Source organism: Diaphorina citri, unplaced genomic scaffold, assembly GCF_000475195.1.
Source record: "Diaphorina citri unplaced genomic scaffold, Diaci psyllid genome assembly version 1.1 scaffold38, whole genome shotgun sequence".
In the NCBI taxonomy this organism is placed as follows: Eukaryota; Metazoa; Arthropoda; class Insecta; order Hemiptera; family Psyllidae; genus Diaphorina; species Diaphorina citri.
The window spans coordinates 292,318-310,896 of record NW_007377475.1 but is presented as its reverse complement, the minus strand read 5'-3'; the positions used below and the strand labels follow the sequence as shown (position 1 = coordinate 310,896).

Below are 18,579 nucleotides of genomic sequence, written 5' to 3'. Positions count from 1 at the left end.
ATGGTGTAGAGGGGCCTTTGATTCTTTTTCTTAGGCTGTTACAGAACTTGAAAATTGAAATGACCAGTTGGGCACACCTTTTAAAATACTCTTTTTTTAGAACCTAACCCTATAATAACACTGGTCACTGCTTGTCTGTGCCAGTTCCTTTGGTAGCAATATTCCACGGATGTGACTTCTGCACAAGTACTTACCTTTGATATTTTTACTCCTTCAAGTTTTAATTAATGTTCTTTTACTACAGTTAAAGGGTCAACGTTTTTCTATCTAAAAATAATGTCCCTTTTATCTATTTACATTGGAAAGGAAATTAAGTCAAAATTACAATTCCCTTTTTGCTGCGGAATTTTTTGCAGGAGTACTTATACATTCATAATTGATACTGTAGAAATGTGGTGAAGATAACATTTGCACTGAGGGATATAGGACATATTTTGTTTTAATTTAATGAATAGGTAATAGGTATATTTTCAAGATACAAGAGAATCTGTTCACCCTCACAACAGGCATGGGCCCTAACAAAAGATCTAGGTACAAAGATTATTCAACCAAATTTTCAGAGTTTATTAGGTATCTAGTTATCTACCTGTTCAAATGAAGAATTTTGAATTTCATTGGTTGAATGATAAATGATGTCTTACAGTAGTTTACTCCACTTTTTCTACTTTGCCTTTTCTTGTGTTCAGATGGGGTCGGTGTTTTTCAGTGGCGTCAAGTTGAACTTCTTTTTTTTTTTTCTTTTACAACATTGACCTCATTATGGAGCACAGTCAAAACCAATTGACAGCACTACTAGATACTATGTAGGTATACGCCACAGAGAAAGTAGGTAGCTGTTTTCAATAAATTATTCTTTCTTATTACTTAAGTAGTATTATTACCTACTTGATAGGTGTGAAATCAAAATAAGGACACAATATTATAATGGTTCACCCTGGTACACATGTAATTATGGAATCGAAATAAGGACATTTAATTTAGGTTCACCCTGTAGTTACACAGGTATTGATAACAAGGTCAAGGGTCACACTGTTAGTGACTATGAGCATTGAGCACCTAAAATAAGGTCTATTCAGTACTTGTTCAAAAGTCATGTCAATGGAAAATCGGATAAAATCCGCCCCGGGCGGGAATCGAACCCGCGGCCTAGCGCTTACAAGGCAGACGCACTACCAGCTAAGCTAACTAGGCTGGCTGAAAAAAAAAATAAATAAATAAAAATACTCTTTTTTTTTAAAGAGGTTTGACAGAGGGAACTGTAACTTCTATGGTCTTATCGTCCCGGAATCGAAGAGAGAAGGAAGACTTTATATTACGAATAATGGTTTTTTTAGCCAGCCTAATTAGCTTGGAAGGTTGCACGTCGGCCTTGTAAGCGCTAAGTCACGGGTTCTTTTCCCGCCCGGGGCGGATTTTATCCTCAACGGATAAGGTTCGTTATAGGAACTGCTTTCTCCTATCCTGTCTTCCTTCTCTCTTCGATTTCGGGACGATAAGACCTTAGCAGTTACAGTTCCCTCTACCAAACCTCTTTAAAGTCCTCATGATCGATGGTTGACTGCGTTTCAGGACGAGCCAATTAAACATGGCTAGAGACCATCACACTGGTGTATGGCTGTGAAAAAATAACTTTTCTTTGTTATACCATCACCATTTAGCTGCAGCTGAAGCCGTTACAACAACAACCTCTTTTAGAACTTGACATTGACACGTAGAGTAGGCGAGAGTAGGGGTTCTGCGTTTAACCAGTATCTTATCTGTCATCAAACTTCTTTAAAATACTTAATAATAAATAATGGATTACTGTCTTTTTTCCTTTTAGAACTTGAAATTGACATGCAGGATTCAGCGTTGAACCTGTATCATGTTAAGGTAGTCTCTTCTTGATCCCTTGTGCGTCGCGTCCATTTTTGTTTAGGACTATTGCACTGCTAATATCTTATCCTGTATCCGGTAGAGAATGCCATAGGCATTAACCCCACCCTTGATGAAACTTTATTTTGTACCTTGATTTATGTTACCATTTGTATATATTTATTTTGTAAATAAAGTTTGACCCAATTGTTTAATAATAATATCTTTATCTCCCTGTGTTTCAGTGGTGGGTTCCATCACGACAGCGTACTACATAGAGGAACATGGCGATGCTAATGCAGACTGTGATATAAACGATAAGGAAGGCACGGAGGAACAGTTCCTCATCAAATGGAAGGGCTGGTCTCATATACACAACACGTGGGAAAGTGAAGCCTCCCTCAAGTCTCAACAGGTAAACGCCCGTTTCCACTTGTGGGTTTCATCCGATTTTTTTCCCCCGAATGTCCTGTCGGCAATGTAATTTAAATTTTTAAATGAGAGTGTTCACACTACACACGACACGATTTTTTTCGAACGACACAAAATGTCCTCCTTACGCAATGTTCTGTTAAAAACATGATGAGAAAATTTCCCCCACCACCCTTTTTTTTTTTTTTTTTTTTTTTTTTTTTGAACGACACAAAATGCTCTCCTAGGCAATGTAGTTTAAATAAGAGTGTTCACACTACACACGACACGTTTTTTTCCGAACGACTTAAACCAAAAAAAATAGTTTCTTGTGGCCTGTGCCTTAACCTATCCTCCAAGGTGCTCTTTAACAACGCGGAAATGGTGTTTAAACCTCAGACATGGAAATTTTGGAAAAGCAAGAAGTTGAGCGCGCCGCAGGGGATTTTTTTATACTTTTAATTTTTTTATATATCAAAAATAACATAGGCCCTTCTTCCTGAGAATGATTCACTTAATGTTTTTCTCCTCTCCCCAGGTGAAAGGTTTAAAGAAACTGGAAAACTTCAAGAAGAAAGAAGACGAGTTAGCTTTCTGGCGACAACACACAACACCTGAGGATGTCGAATATTTCGAGTGCCAGCTTGAACTTCAGCAAGAACTCATGAAGAGTTATAACCATGTAGAACGAATCATTTGTGAGTATCTTGGCCTTACTGCCTCGCCTGATAATCAGGAGGGTGTGGGTTCAAATTCAAACCCACACCAGGTAGGGAAGTTGAGAATTTTAGCCTCAAGATTGTTTGAAACGAATTATTTGTGAGTATCTTGGTCTTACTGCCTCTGTGGTGTAGTGGTCGAAACGCTCGTCTGATAGTCAGGAGGGCGTGGGTTCAATCCCAGCCATGTACTTAGGGAATTTTGAAATTTTATTGAAAATTTGCTGACAGGAGCAGTAGCTTCCTTACTGCTGGAATGCAAGTCTAGTGTGATTCTGTGATACCCACTCGGCCACGGAGTTTGCTTATATGTATAAGCACTAAATATTACTTCTGCATCAAACCCAACGTGCTGGACTCAAATCCCAACTGAAGTCGATTTTTTTCCCATTCTCACATTTCCAATTACGTAAAAACAGAGCTTATGGCCAATTATCTTTGTTCATTAGAATTGTTTTACCCTCATTTCTATCTGAACGTTTCCTCCGATTTTCCCCTCGTCAGCTGAACGGAAGGGTGAGCATGGTCACGAGTACTTTCTCAAGTGGGAGTCCCTCCCCTATGCCGAGGCTACGTGGGAAGAATCTTCCCTCATCAAGCGCAAGTGGCCACAGAAGATCAAGGAGTTCCGAGACCGGGAAGACTCGAAGCGAACCCCGTCCAAGTTGACCCGGGCCCTCAAGTATAGGCCCAAGTTTCATCAGGTCCATGATCAGCCGGAATATATGGGTGGAGATCAGGTGAGATTTATAAGTATAAAGGATTTCTCTCTAGTTCAAGGGATTTCATTTGAAATTTTAATTCCCACCCGGGGCGGATTTTATCCTAAACAAATAAGTTTCGTTCTCGGAAAAGCTGGCTTTCTCCTATCTTTCTTCACTCTTCGCTTTCGAGACGATAAGACCTTGGGAGTTACAGCTCCCTCCATCAAACCTCTTTCAAAAAAAAATGTTCGTTTGTTTGAAAACTTATGGCCCGTCATGCATTTTTTTTTTTTCTCCTGAAATTTATTTTAAGTACTTGAGGTCTTCCTTCTTGAATCAGCCCCCCTATTTATCGATCATTTTGATATAACTCTTGAATGCTTTCCCCCTTCAGGTGCTTACGTTACGAGATTATCAAATGAACGGTCTCAACTGGATGATTCACGCGTGGTGCAAGGAGAATTCTGTGATCTTGGCGGACGAAATGGGATTGGGTAAAACTATTCAGGTAAGAGCATACCTATGAAATCTGATATACCTATGAAATCTGATGGCATAATGGATCATCTCGTCCTAAGCTGATAGTCATAAAGTACTACCTACGAAGGAGCGTAACTGGATGATTCACGCGTGGTGCAAGGAGAATTCTGTGATCTTGGCGGACGAAATGGGATTGGGTAAAACTATTCAGGTAAGAGCATGCTGTATTATACCTATGAAATCTGATGACATAATGGATCATCTCGTCCTAAGCTGATAGTCATAAAGTACTACCTACGAAGGAGCGTCTTACACCCATATTTATGAACAAAAATTTTCTAGGTGTTGTGGTTCTCGAGATAGAGCGATCAGTGTGTGAACTATGAAATGTGAACTGTGAATGGATCTTGTTTTAAAATATAAGATACTGGCCTCAGCAAGTGCTCAAGCTCAAGCATCAATTCCAAACATCTGATTGGCCAAAATTTACCCGAGACTGATCTGAGACCGAGAATTTTTGTTCATAAATATGAGTGTTAGCCCCCACCAACCACGAGCAACTTTACTTAACGCCAGTAATCCATTGGAAAAAGGTGCATTTCGTAGATTCGTTAAATCATCTTTTTGATTGTTTGCCCCTACACCTAACCTTCAGGGAACGTGCATTTTTTTTTTAAAGGCTCATATTACCATCTCACGTTACAGCCACATATTATTTCTGAACTCGGAGAGAGTATGTAAAGGCTTGAACTTGGAACCTTCTACGAGAATTAAATGACATTTTTGGTTTGCCAACACTCACACTTAACTTATACTTTTTATGGGACTTAAAGTTGGCACGTACCTTACTGTTCGGTATTAGACGTAACGCAAGAAAGTCGAGGAAGAAGAGAAAGCGAAGGAAATGGAAGACCTCTATCTGCCGCCTCGCAGTAGGAAAACCCTACAGCAAGTGAACCAGTCGGACGAGGAGGGAGAGGGCAGGAGGGGAAGGAAGAGAAGAGGAGGAGAGGAGAAGGAGGAGGGCAGTGGGGATTCGAGTTACGATGAAGATGAAAGTGATGAAGAGAGGCCGAAGAAACGAGGCAGACCCAAGGCCAACTCTAAGGAGAGCGTGAAAGGTTTGTGTTTTGATGTTCATTTTTCAAAGATGTACGTACCCTACCTACTCCTTTCATAAAATTAATCCCGTTGGTTATGAATAATTGAATATCATTGTGTTAAGCATGCTAAAAGCGTTTCATAAGTGTGGTTCCTTCGATAAATACACTTTGATATGACTCCTTTGAAAAATAAATAAATTAAACTAGTTAATGTCGAAAAAAAAAATAATAACTTGGACTCAAACCATCAACCTCCAGATCTGAAGTCCACCGTGCTGACCATAACACTCACAAAACCAAATTGTCTCTTGCAGGTTTCACGGACGTGGAAATTCGTCGGTTCGTCAAGAGTTTCAAGAAGTTCCCGGCCCCCCTGAAGCGATTGGAAGCGGTAGCGTGCGATGCAGAACTACAAGAGAAACCACTGGCTGATCTGAAGAAGCTGGGCGAAACGTTGCAGGAACGATGTAGGAAGAGTATGGAGGAATCACAGGCCGCCCAGGGACAGAAGGAGAACGATAATCACAATGAAGATAGTAATCTGTCTGGTGAGTTTATATGATTAAACCAATCAATCAAATCATGAATTATTTGTGGTAAAGCAAAGCTTTTTCCCAATTTTTGGATATCAAACCATTACTAAGTGCTTCCTTTGCAATCAATTTCCACATTTCAATAATCTTTTTACACTGGTAATGTCGCCACTGGTCGCTACTCGATTAAAGTAGCTGAATTGTCTTCACGAGGCTGAGTGCACCCAACTCGAAACGCAGTGTCGAAAAAACTCTGACCCCGCCGGGAATCGAATCTGGGACCTCTAGCATGTAAGCCTAGTGTGATACCTACTCGGCCACGGAGGTTTGCTTACCTGTTCCTATTTTTTCCCTTTTTCCTCTCATCCTCAGCCACAAAGAGGACGCGTACCAAAGCTCCCACGTGCAAACTGGGCGGAGTCACCGTCAATGCCAAATCCGTGGTGACCTGCGAGACGGAACTCGAACCCCTGGACTCTCTATTGCCAGCCTCGGCCGAGGACCGCGCCAAGTGGACACTGGACATGCGGGTGAAACCAGCCAACTTCGATGTAGACTGGGATGTGGCTGAAGACTCCAAACTACTACTAGGTAAAGCCGTATTTTTTTTTATTATCCACCTCTGTGGTACTTTTTTTTATTATCCACCGCCATTTTTACTTTCTATTATTCAACTCAAAACCCTGGCTGCCGAAGCATATTCAGAGGCCCTCCTTCAGATGACCATTGAAAATACACAAGTGGCCTGTGGCAGCAAGTGTGGACGTCCAAAGCGATATCTCTTTGGTGGAATCGAAAAAAGTAGCATAATAAAGTACAACCTAATTATGAGGAAACTACTAGGTTATCTGTGCTTCTCGGAAAATTGATCATAACTCGAGAATCTGTTTAGATTTCCCCTCTTATTTACGCATCGTCTAGCTAGAACATATTGGCACATCTCTGGTGTTGTGAATTTCGAGCATTCATTTAATCTGCATACCTAAAGCTCCACAGGCACGGATTTGTGATTTTTAAATAGCAACGGGTTTTGCTCGATATCTCGGTTAGGAAGCATTTGCGGGCGTATGGTCATAAGAGTAAAAAAGTCTTATATCAACCTCCTGGATTTATGGTTTAAATATTCAAAGAAAAATCCGACCACCCTGTATAATAGTAAAGATTAAATATCTCGGCTGGGATTGAACCTCCAGTTTACCAGGCTCTGTACTAACCAAAGTTTCATTCTGCAGGAATTTACCAATACGGACTGGGCTCATGGGAGGCAATCAAGATGGACCCCAGTCTGGGAATATCGGACAAGATCCTATCCAATGAAGATAAAAAGCCACAGGCAAAACATTTGCAGCTCCGGGCAGAGTATTTGCTGAGGATATTGAAGAAGAAACTGGCAGCAGCTGCTAAACCTGTAAGTAGTGTTTTAGCTTTTGCTTCCAGTTAGACGCGGTTAGAAGGGGTTGTCAGAGGAAGATGTAAATAACCGTGACAGGTGGAAGCTGCTATCAAAAAACACCGACCCCACATGAGTGGGAAAAAGCTAGGAAGAAGAAGAGACGCGGTTGGTCTAGCGGTAACCCGCTTGCTTGCCATGCAGAAGGCACCGTTCGATACCCTCCATCGACAAAAAAAAAATAAAAAAAGGAACTTGTAATTCGATTGCAAATATTTCATCGGGTTACTTTCTTGTAGACCCAGCAATGTATCTTCTTGCTGTTGTGATGAGGGACATTCTGCGACACAGACCACACGAGTCTATTGTTGCAGCTGTTTCATTATTTGCTATGAGATGAAAACGGAGATGAAACACTCATCTTTAAACTACATAATATACCTAGGAAAGGAAGGAAGAGGAAAGGAAGCACACTTGAATGATTCGTTCCCCAATTATATTACCTACACTTAGATAAATTTTATGACTTGACTTGGACTCGAACCACCAACCTCCAGATCCCACGCGTTACCTACTGCACCACTTTGAGCTACCTAATATATCCATAACAATACTCGTATGATTAGACGTTTCTTCTTCTTTTTCTCAGGCGAAAACCCGTAAGAAGCGAGCAGCAAAAGAGTCGAAGTCTGCCCTGACCAAGGAAATAATCGAGGATGATAACAGCTCAGGAAACGAAGAAGGAGGCGAGAAGAAAGATGCGGATGATAAGAAAAAGAAAGGACCTGCTATGAAGAAGAAAAAGAAACAGGAGGGCCCCATGCATTTCACGGCTAACAGCGAACCGCGAGCCTTGGATGTACTGGGAGACTTGGACCCCTCCGTGTTTAATGAGGTGAGTCAGAGTTTGAGAACCCCTGGACGTAAATTAATACACCCAGTATATTTATTATTACATATTAGGTAGGTTTATTATTACCTTCCTATGTCAGTTTGGTTGTGCTTTTTTTATGTCTAATAGAGGGAACTGTGACAATGGAGGTCTTACGTCTCGAAATCGAAGAGAGAAAAAGGATAAGATAGGAGAAAATCAGCCGTTCCGAGAACGAACTTTATCTGTTTAAGATAAAGTCTTCTTCGGGCGGGAATCGAACCCGCAACCTAGCGTATACAAGGCAGGCTACCTTTCAAGGTATGTCACAAAGCTGGCAGAGCATATTTTTGGGGCGGTAGTGAGTATACTCAGAAAAGATTATTATGCTCTATTCGATTCTAGATTTTACGCTCTATTCGGTTCGCTTTGTTTTTGTCCACAGTGTAAAGAGAAAATGCGACCCGTAAAGAAAGCCCTGAGAGCTCTAGACTCACCCGATATCTCACTCAATGCTGAAGATCAACTCACTCACACCCTTCAGTGTTTGCTTCAAATAGGTAAGCCTAGAATAAGTCGAGCATTCCCAAGGGAAGAGGTAACCGCCTTGACGAAAAAAAAAGAAATCAAATCATTAATAATTTGTGTTGAAACAATAGCTTCAATAACAATAGTGTGAATCACAGTATTACAAGTCTACAATTTACTCAATCATCATATTTATCATCGCTCGTTTCTTTGATTAATGCCGCCACTGGTCGCTACTCGATAAAGTAGCTACTCAATTGTCCTCGCGAGACTGAGTGGCACAGGGCCGAAAAAACTTCGACCCCGCCGGGAATCGAACCCGGGAGCAAGCCTAGTGGAGCAATACCCACTCGGCCACGGAGCGGAGAATGTTCAACAAGGTATATTCTATTCTATTAACTATGTAGCAGTCCTTGCTAGATAGCAGAACACCTACTAAAGTGTTATTTGGTTTTGTTTAACAGGTGAACAAATCAACAAGACACTGGCCCTTTACAAGGATCCTGCCAAGATGAATGAGTGGCGGAGTAACCTGTGGTATTTCGTGTCCAAATTTACCGAGTATGATGCCAAGAAACTGTACAAACTATACAAGCATGCCATCAAGCGAGGTGCCAAGGATAAAGCTGCCACTGAGGTGAGTCTAACTAGTCAAGCTAGCTGATAGTTTCACAGGGTTCTCTCTGCCTGAAAAGAACAAGCACAAGTCCTCACGAAGGTTGACTGCGGTTCAGGACGGCCCAATTAAACATGGCTAGAGAACAAGAGAACATCAACCATCACCCTGGTGTATGGCTGATAGAAGAGATATTTTCTCTATTTTGTCATCACCTTTCGGCTATAGCTAAAGTCGCTACAATAACAACTAAGATGAGTTAATTCTCCCTTATTTGAAGGGGGGAGGACAGGATTAAAGAAAGCCAGCCATTCCGAGAACGAACCATACCTGTTTAGGATAAAGCCCGCCCCGGCGGAAATCGAACCCGCGACCTGGTACTTACAAGACAGGCGCGCTACCCTCCAAGGGAACTAGGCCACCTTGACGACTTTTGGTGAACTCTTTTTAAATGGCAAATTCAAATTTAATTTGTGACCTTGGCAAATCAAATTTTCGTCATTTTTGACTTCAGAATGGGATTTTTCCCATTTTGTGTAGGACTTTGCCTTCCGATCTAAATATTTACCCTTAATACATTTTGTTCTATTCCAGCCCTCCTCTAAGTCAACCACTCCGTCTACAACGCCCGTGAAGAAGGAAAAGAAAGACAAAGAACACAAGCACCATCACAAGGACAAAGACAAAGACAAGCCGAAAGAGAAGGAGGGCAAGGAGAAGCACAGTAGAGACAAGACCAAAGAGAAGGAAGAAAAGAAAGAGAAGAAGAAGAAGAGAAAACACGAGGAGGAGGAAGAGGGAGAATCGGGAGAGAAGAAGCACAAGAGAGACAAGAGTGGTAAAGAGGAGTCGAGTAAGAAACCAAAGTAAGTGAATAATTTGATTTTAAACTTAGGTTGCAGGGCGAATGACCACGCCAGTAGCTAGCTGTTAAAGCCCTCAATAAAAAAAAAAAAAAAATAAAATAAAAAAAATAAACCTTAGGTTAAGTTAAACTCATTGGATTAACCCTGTTTGGTTGACTTTGGATTTTTGCGTAAACGACCTGTACTATTTCGTAGCTCTCAAAATGCTTAAAGGACGGGAGAAAATTTTGGATTTTAATATTTAAATTTTAGCCACTTTTGATTAATAATTAGCTGAAAGGATTACATGTCCTACCACGACAAGTCTATTCTGCCATCACCATTCGGCTACAGCTAAAGCCGCTACAACAACAGTCTACTACTGCCATTATACTGTTCTGGTGTTTATGATATTTGTCTCATGATCAGTGTTTCTAATATTTTGTCTCATGGTTCTAGTGTTTTCTAATAATATTAGTCTCATGATTCTGTTGTTTCGAATATTTTTTTCAGGTTAGAAGAAAACGCGGACGAAAGGAGAGAGAGGAAAGATTCGGACAGATGGGGAGGTGATAGGAGTGAGGAAGAGAGAAGTTCCAAGTACAATCGAAACTCGGTCAATAGTCAAAATTCCGATCCGAGAAATAGTTCGCGCAATTCTAACTGGAACCCTAGGTAAGTCAAAAATTAGGTAGGGAAATTTAGGAGGAAACTAATTGAACGAACGAAAGTGAGCCCTAAGAAAATGTGAAAAAAAAATCCCCCAAAAACCAGTTTTTTTGGTTTTTTGGCTTTATAGTTCTCTGGACAAAATTTGCACCACCACTTTCGTGTTCCTGGTAGAAAGACCTTTAATTTGATATATAGGTCGACTAGGTTTGGATAAGTCCTTCTATGGGGACAGACAGACTGACAGACAGACACCGAAGCGAATAAATACAATAGTCCGTCCACTATACCTTTTGTTATTAGTAATAATAAAGGAAGGACGGACTAAAAAAACTAGGGTTACTATTGTACTAATACGAGAATACTTTGATTGTATGAAAAACGAATACTACTTTGTTGTATGTAGTGTGCTTTATTTTATTCAATTTCCTGTGTCAAACTATTATAAACTATTAGATGATACAGTGTATGGAGAGAGCTTCAAAGAAAACTTTCGATTGCTTGTTATGATACCAGTATGTCTTGTTATGATACCAGTATGTCTTGTTATGATACCAGTATGTCTTGTTATGATACCAGTATGTCTTGTTATGATACCAGTATGTCTTGTTATGATACCAGTATGTCTTGTTATGATACCAGTATGTCTTGTTATGATACCAGTATGTCTTGTTATGATACCAGTATGTCTTGTTATGATACCAGTATGTCTTGTTATGATACCAGTATGTCTTGTTATGATACCAGTATGTCTTGTTATGATACCAGTATGTCTTGTTATGATACCAGTATGTCTTGTTACTCTTGTTATGATACCAGTATGTCTTGTTATGATACCAGTATGTCTTGTTTGACAGGGGGAACTGTAACTGCTATGGTCTTATCGTCCCGAAATCGAAGAGAGAAGGAAGACAGGATAGGAGAAAGCCAGCCGTTCCGAGAACGAACATTATCCCATCAGGATAAAATTCGCCCCGGGCGGGAATCGAACCCGCGGCCTAGCGCTTACAAGGCAGAGGCACTACCAACTAAGCTAACTAGGCTGGCTACTTTACTTTTGTTGTATGTAGTGTGCATTATTTTATTCATTTTCCTGTGTCAAAATATTATAAAATAGTGTATGGAGAGAGTTTCAAAGAAAACTTTTGATTGTTTGTTATGATACCATACCAGTAAACTAATGACTTTGCTTATGATTTCAGGTACAGCAGTGGATACGATGGGTACAACAGCAGAAGCAGTGGAGGTGCAAGCAGTAGTGGATATACGAGAGATCGAGATAGGGGAGAGAGACATAGCCGATATGATGATAAAAGGTGAGAAGTCTTACTAGAATGATTAGAATACCAAGTCATAAAAGATCTAAAGGTGTGTCTACACATAGTCGACCGGCCATCGATCGATCTCGACTGAACCGTCCACATTGCCTTGACAACATAGATTCATCTCGTCGATGGGCGGCCGGTCGACTATGTGTGGACAAACCGTAATAAAGTAGCGGTGAAATAAGGTTTAAATAGCTGATAGGCCAACTTGTAATAATATCTTGGTTGAAACTTCCAACGTCTATAATTTTTCACGGGATACCCAGCTCCCCACAAAAATTTACTGGGAACTACGGCGATGCCCTTCCCCATAGTATCTCTCGTCGATCAGACATACTACGACACAGACACAAGCATCTTCACTGGAAACTACGAGGAAGGACATGCTAATCAAGGAATATCTCTTGTCGATCAGACATACTACGACACAGACACAGCTGACACAGGCATCTTCACCGGGAAAGTGTTGCAAGATGTAGCACACCGTGGAGACAACTGACTCCTCATGTTCCGGTGTAGTGAAGCATATAATCATCGGGACAAGTGACACAGTCTGACACACGCTCAGACTGGCGTGACAATAATGAGTTGTGGCACAGTTTCTTACTCGGAGACACACATCTGCTGAGATGAGAAAATATAAACAACTGAGAAAATAACGAACATTCTGGAATGTTAGACTTCCATCGTAGTCATTTGACTAAAAATCGATGTTCTATAAGTGGGGCAGTGACGATTTGGTTTGGCTCGTAAAACTTGTCAAGTGATGGAGAAAATGTCTCAGGAATATTTATTGTCAGAAGAGTTAGTGAAGTAGAGGTATCTAGCTCATGCCATCTGATGAAGGACATTCTACATGAAAATAATTATTTATCTATTCAGGATAAAATCAGGATAAAATAAAGCAATTACCTATTTAATTTCAGACCCTAATGTGTTTATCTTATTTGGATTTTTGATGGATTCCTAATAATAATTAATACCTATTTAATTTCAGACCCTAATTCGTGGATCAGGCAAGCTGGTTCTACTGGACAAACTACTGGTCAGACTTCGAGAGACAGGCCATCGGGTGTTGATATTCTCTCAGATGGTTCGCATGTTGGACATCTTGGCTGAATATCTACAACTGAGGCATTTCACCTTCCAGAGACTGGACGGTAGCATCAAGGTAAATGTTGTTTTGTTTCTTTGCTGAAAAAGAGTGATAGTTATACTGGAACGAAGGGAATTATTGTTAATTAGATTCATATTGGACCCTAGAGAGAATAACAAATAACCCTAGTCAAATATAAAATAAGGTGAGCAATTTTAGGTATACTACTCAAATAGGACTCAAGTGTTTTACTCCGTGGCCGAGTGGGTATCACACTAGGCTTGCACTCCGGAGGTCCCGGGTTCGATTCCCGGGTCGAAGTTTTTACGTTCAATAATCTTTTTACACTGGTAATGTCGCCACTGGTCGCTACTCGATTAAAGTAGCTGAATTGTCTTCACGAGGCTGAGTGCACCCCCAACTCCAAACGCAGTGTCGAAAAAACTCTGACCCCGCCGGGAATCGAATCTGGGACCTCTAGCGTGCAAGCCTAGTGTGAAACCCACTCGGCCACGGAGGTTTGCTTACCTGTTCTTATTTTTTCCCTTTTCCCTCTCACCCTCAGCCACAAAGAGGACGCGTACCAAAGCTCCCACGTGCAAACTGGGCGGAGTCACCGTCAATGCCAAATCCGTGGTGACCTGCGAGACGGAACTCGAACCCCTGGACTCTCTATTGCCAGCCTCGGCCGAGGACCGCGCCAAGTGGACACTGGACATGCGGGTGAAACCAGCCAACTTCGATGTAGACTGGGATGTGGCTGAAGACTCCAAACTACTACTAGGTAAAGCCGTATTTTATTATCCACCTCTGTGGTACTTTCGCCATTTTCCAACTTCAACACCCTGGCTGCCAAAGCATATTCCATGGTGAATTTTTCGTCAAAAAATAGCAAAATTTCACTCAGAGGCCCTCTTTCAGATAACCATTGAAAATCCAGAAGTGGCCTGTGGTAGCGTAGCAAGTGTGGACGTCCAAAGCGATATCTCTTTGGTGGAATCGAAAAAAGTAGCATAATAAAATACAGCTAAATTATGAGGAGACTACCAGATTGCCTGTGCTTCACGGAAAATTGATAATAACTCGAGATCGGTTTAGATTTCCCCTCTTATTTACACATCATCTAGCCAGAACATATTGGCACATCTCTGGTGTTGTGAATTTCGAGCATTCTGGCTTGAAGAAAATCAAGTCTGCTTACCTAAAGCTCCACAGGCACGGATTTATGATTTTTTTTTTTATATATATAGCAACTGCTTTTGCTCGACATTTCGGTTAGGAAGCATTTGCGGGCATATGTTCATAGAGTAGAAAAGTTATATCAACCTTCTGGATCTATGGTTTAAACTCAAAAAATCCGACCACCCTAATGGTAAAGATGAAATACCTCGGCTCGGATTGAACCTCCAATTTACCTGGCTCTGTACTAACCAAAGTTTCATTCTGCAGGAATTTACCAGTACGGACTGGGCTCGTGGGAGGCAATCAAGATGGACCCCAGTCTGGGAATATCGGACAAGATCCTATCCAATGAAGATAAGAAACCACAGGCAAAACATTTGCAGCTCCGGGCAGAGTATTTGCTGAGGATATTGAAGAAGAAACTGGCAGCAGCTGCTAAACCTGTAAGTAGTGTTTTATTATTATTATTTTTTTTATTTTATTTGTATTTATTAAAGTGTTCTAACATTGAATTAGAATGTTATTTTCACTAGTAGTGTTTTAGCTTTTGCTTCCCATTAGACGCGGGTAGAAGGGGTTATCAGAGGAATATGTAAATAACCGTGACAGGTGGAAGCTGCTATCAAAAAACGTCGACCCCACCTGAGTGGGAAAAGGCTAGGAAGAAGAAGAGACGCGGTTGGTCTAGCGGTAACCCGCTTGCTTGCCATGCAGAAGGCACCGTTCGATACCCTCCATCGACAAAAAAAAAAAAAGGAACTTGTAATTCAATTGCAAATATTTCATCGGGTTACTTTCTCGTACTCTTGTGTATACCCAGCAATGTCTCTTCTTGCTGTTCTGATGAGGGATATTCTGCGACACAGACCACACGAGTCTATTGTTGCAGCTGTTTCATTATTTGCTACGAAATGAAAACGGAGATGAAACACTCATCTTTAAACTACATAATATAGGAAAGGAAGGAAGAGGAAGGGAATTTTTAACTGTGTTAAGCACACTTAAATGATTCGTTCCCCAATTATATTACCTACATTTGGATAAATTTTATGACTTGACTTGGACTCGAACCACCAACCTCCAGATCCCACGCGTTACCTACTGCACCACTTTAAGCTACCTAATATATCCATAACAATACTCGTATGATTAGACGTGTCTTCTTCTCTTTCTCAGGCGAAAACCCGTAAGAAGCGAGCAGCAAAAGAGTCGAAGTCTGCCCTGACCAAGGAAATAATCGAGGATGATAACAGCTCAGGAAACGAAGAAGGAGGCGAGAAGAAAGATGCGGATGATAAGAAAAAGAAAGGACCTGCTATGAAGAAGAAAAAGAAACAGGAGGGCCCCATGCATTTCACGGCTAACAGCGAACCGCGGGCCTTGGATGTACTGGGAGACTTGGACCCCTCCGTGTTTAATGAGGTGAGTCAGAGTTTGAGAACCCCTGGACGTAAATTAATACACCCAGTATATTTATTATTACATATTAGGTAGGTTTATTATTACCTTCCTATGTCAGTTTGGTTGTGCTTTTTTTATGTCTAATAGAGGGAACTGTGACAATGGAGGTCTTACGTCTCGAAATCGAAGAGAGAAAAAGGATAAGATAGGAGAAAATCAGCCGTTCCGAGAACGAACTTTATCTGTTTAAGATAAAGTCTTCTTCGGGCGGGAATCGAACCCGCAACCTAGCGTATACAAGGCAGGCTACCTTTCAAGGTATGTCACAAATGGGACTAGCATAAAATCCATGTAAATATTTTGTAACTACTAGTAAATAGTTATACATTGAGTGCTCGAATGTTATCAAATAGTTTCATTATATTACCTTTTGTTATGAGCTTTAAATAAATTGACTGGAGATCAATAGGTAGATAAAAATGAATTTAAAAAGAGGACTTGCATTTTATCAAAGTCAAATTATTATTTTCTCAAGTTTTTAATTTTTCACAGACAATGTCACAAAGCTGGCAGAGCATATTTTTGGGGCGGTAGTGAGTATACTCAGAAAAGATTATTATGCTCTATTCGATTCTAGATTTTACGCTCTATTCGGTTCGCTTTGTTTTTGTCCACAGTGTAAAGAGAAAATGCGACCCGTAAAGAAAGCCCTGAGAGCTCTAGACTCACCCGATATCTCACTCAATGCTGAAGATCAACTCACTCACACCCTTCAGTGTTTGCTTCAAATAGGTAAGCCTAGAATAAGTCGAGCATTCCCAAGGGAAGAGAGGAGGTAAAGGTAACCGCCTTGATGAAAAAAAAGAAAGAAATCAAATCATTAATAATTTGTGTTGAAACAATAGCTTCAATAACAATAGTGTGAATCACAGTATTACCAATGCTGAAGATCAACTCACTCACACCCTTCAGTGTTTGCTTCAAATAGGTAAGCCTAGAATAAGTCGAGCATTCCCAAGGGAAGAGGTAACCGCCTTGACGAAAAAACGGATGATAAGAAAAAGAAAGGACCTGCTATGAAGAAGAAAAAGAAACAGGAGGGCCCCATGCATTTCACGGCTAACAGCGAACCGCGAGCCTTGGATGTACTGGGAGACTTGGACCCCTCCGTGTTTAATGAGGTGAGTGAGTGTTTGAGAACCCCTGGACGTAAATTAATACACCCAGTATTTTTATTATTACATATTAGGTAGGTTTATTATGACCTACCTATGTTGGTTTGGTTGTTTTTTTTTTATGTCTAACCGAGGAAACTGTGAAAAATGGAGATCTTACGTCTCGAAATCGAAGAGAGAAAAAGGATAAGATAGGAGAAAATCAGCCGTTCCGAGAACGAACTTTAAGATAAGAGAAAATCAGCCGTTCCAAGAACCCGGGCGGGAATCGAACCCGCAACCTAGCGTATACAAGGCAGGCTACCTTTCAAGGTATGTCACAAGGCTGGCAGAGCATATTTTTGGGGCGGTAGTGAGTATACTCAGAAAAGATTATTATGCTCTATTCGATTCTAGATTTTACGCTCTATTCGGTTCGCTTTGTTTTTGTCCACAGTGTAAAGAGAAAATGCGACCCGTAAAGAAAGCCCTGAGAGCTCTAGACTCACCCGATATCTCACTCAATGCTGAAGATCAACTCACTCACACCCTTCAGTGTTTGCTTCAAATAGGTAAGCCTAGAATAAGTCGAGCATTCCCAAGGGAAGAGAGGAGGTAAAGGTAACCGCCTTGATGAAAAAAAAGAAAGAAATCAAATCATTAATAATTTGTGTTGAAACAATAGCTTCAATAACAATAGTGTGAATCACAGTATTACAAGTCTACAATTTACTCAATCATCATATTTATCATCGCTCGTTTCTTTGATTAATGCCGCCACTGGTCGCTACTCGATTAAAGTAGCTACTCAATTGTCCTCGCGAGACTGAGTGCACTCCGAACTCCAAGCACAGGGCCGAAAAAACTTGGACCCCGCCGGGAATCGAACCCGGGAGCAAGCCTAGTGGAGCAATACCCACTCGGCCACGGAGCGGAGAATGTTCAACAAGGTATATTCTATTCTATTAACTATGTAGCAGTCCTTGCTAGATAGCAGAACACCTACTAAAGTGTTATTTGGTTTTGTTTAACAGGTGAACAAATCAACAAGACACTGGCCCTTTACAAGGATCCTGCCAAGATGAATGAGTGGCGGAGTAACCTGTGGTATTTCGTGTCCAAATTTACCGAGTATGATGCCAAGAAACTGTACAAACTATACAAGCATGCCATCAAGCGAGGTGCCAAGGATAAAGCTGCCACTGAGGTGAGTCTAACTAGTCAAGCTAGCTGATAGTTTCACAGGGTTCTCTCTGCCTGAAAAGAACAAGCACAAGTCCTCACGAAGGTTGACTGCGGTTCAGGACGGCCCAATTAAACATGGCTAGAGAACAAGAGAACATCAACCATCACCCTGGTGTATGGCTGATAGAAGAGATATTTTCTCTATTTTGTCATCACCTTTCGGCTATAGCTAAAGTCGCTACAATAACAACTAAGATGAGTTAATTCTCCCTTATTTGAAGGGGGGAGGACAGGATTAAAGAAAGCCAGCCATTCCGAGAACGAACCATACCTGTTTAGGATAAAGCCCGCCCCGGCGGAAATCGAACCCGCAACCTGGTACTTACAAGACAGGCGCGCTACCCTCCAAGGGAACTAGGCCACCTTGACGACTTTTGGTGAACTCTTTTTAAATGGCAAATTCAAATTTAATTTGTGACCTTGGCAAATCAAATTTTCGTCATTTTTGACTTC

At 41.0% G+C, this 18,579-nt stretch overlaps 1 protein-coding gene across 1 annotated transcript in view; it reads left to right on the top strand.

Moving 5' to 3' along the window:
- The window catches only part of LOC103512903 (chromodomain-helicase-DNA-binding protein 1-like), a 46,378-nt gene that overhangs the window by 14,741 nt on the left and 13,058 nt on the right, over positions 1 to 18,579 (top strand). The window contains exons 8-28 of the mRNA XM_026826161.1: positions 2,100 to 2,269; positions 2,804 to 2,963; positions 3,489 to 3,724; positions 4,083 to 4,202; positions 5,043 to 5,289; positions 5,586 to 5,819; positions 6,177 to 6,395; positions 7,037 to 7,212; positions 7,844 to 8,089; positions 8,511 to 8,625; positions 9,058 to 9,230; positions 9,804 to 10,075; positions 10,568 to 10,729; positions 11,926 to 12,039; positions 12,403 to 12,533; positions 13,065 to 13,208; positions 13,710 to 13,928; positions 14,594 to 14,769; positions 15,503 to 15,748; positions 16,405 to 16,519; positions 17,916 to 18,088. Of these exons, the coding sequence (XP_026681962.1) occupies positions 2,100 to 2,269; positions 2,804 to 2,963; positions 3,489 to 3,724; positions 4,083 to 4,202; positions 5,043 to 5,289; positions 5,586 to 5,819; positions 6,177 to 6,395; positions 7,037 to 7,212; positions 7,844 to 8,089; positions 8,511 to 8,625; positions 9,058 to 9,230; positions 9,804 to 10,075; positions 10,568 to 10,729; positions 11,926 to 12,039; positions 12,403 to 12,533; positions 13,065 to 13,208; positions 13,710 to 13,928; positions 14,594 to 14,769; positions 15,503 to 15,748; positions 16,405 to 16,519; positions 17,916 to 18,088 (3,848 nt within the window). The remainder of the gene's footprint in view (positions 1 to 2,099; positions 2,270 to 2,803; positions 2,964 to 3,488; positions 3,725 to 4,082; positions 4,203 to 5,042; positions 5,290 to 5,585; positions 5,820 to 6,176; positions 6,396 to 7,036; positions 7,213 to 7,843; positions 8,090 to 8,510; positions 8,626 to 9,057; positions 9,231 to 9,803; positions 10,076 to 10,567; positions 10,730 to 11,925; positions 12,040 to 12,402; positions 12,534 to 13,064; positions 13,209 to 13,709; positions 13,929 to 14,593; positions 14,770 to 15,502; positions 15,749 to 16,404; positions 16,520 to 17,915; positions 18,089 to 18,579) is intronic.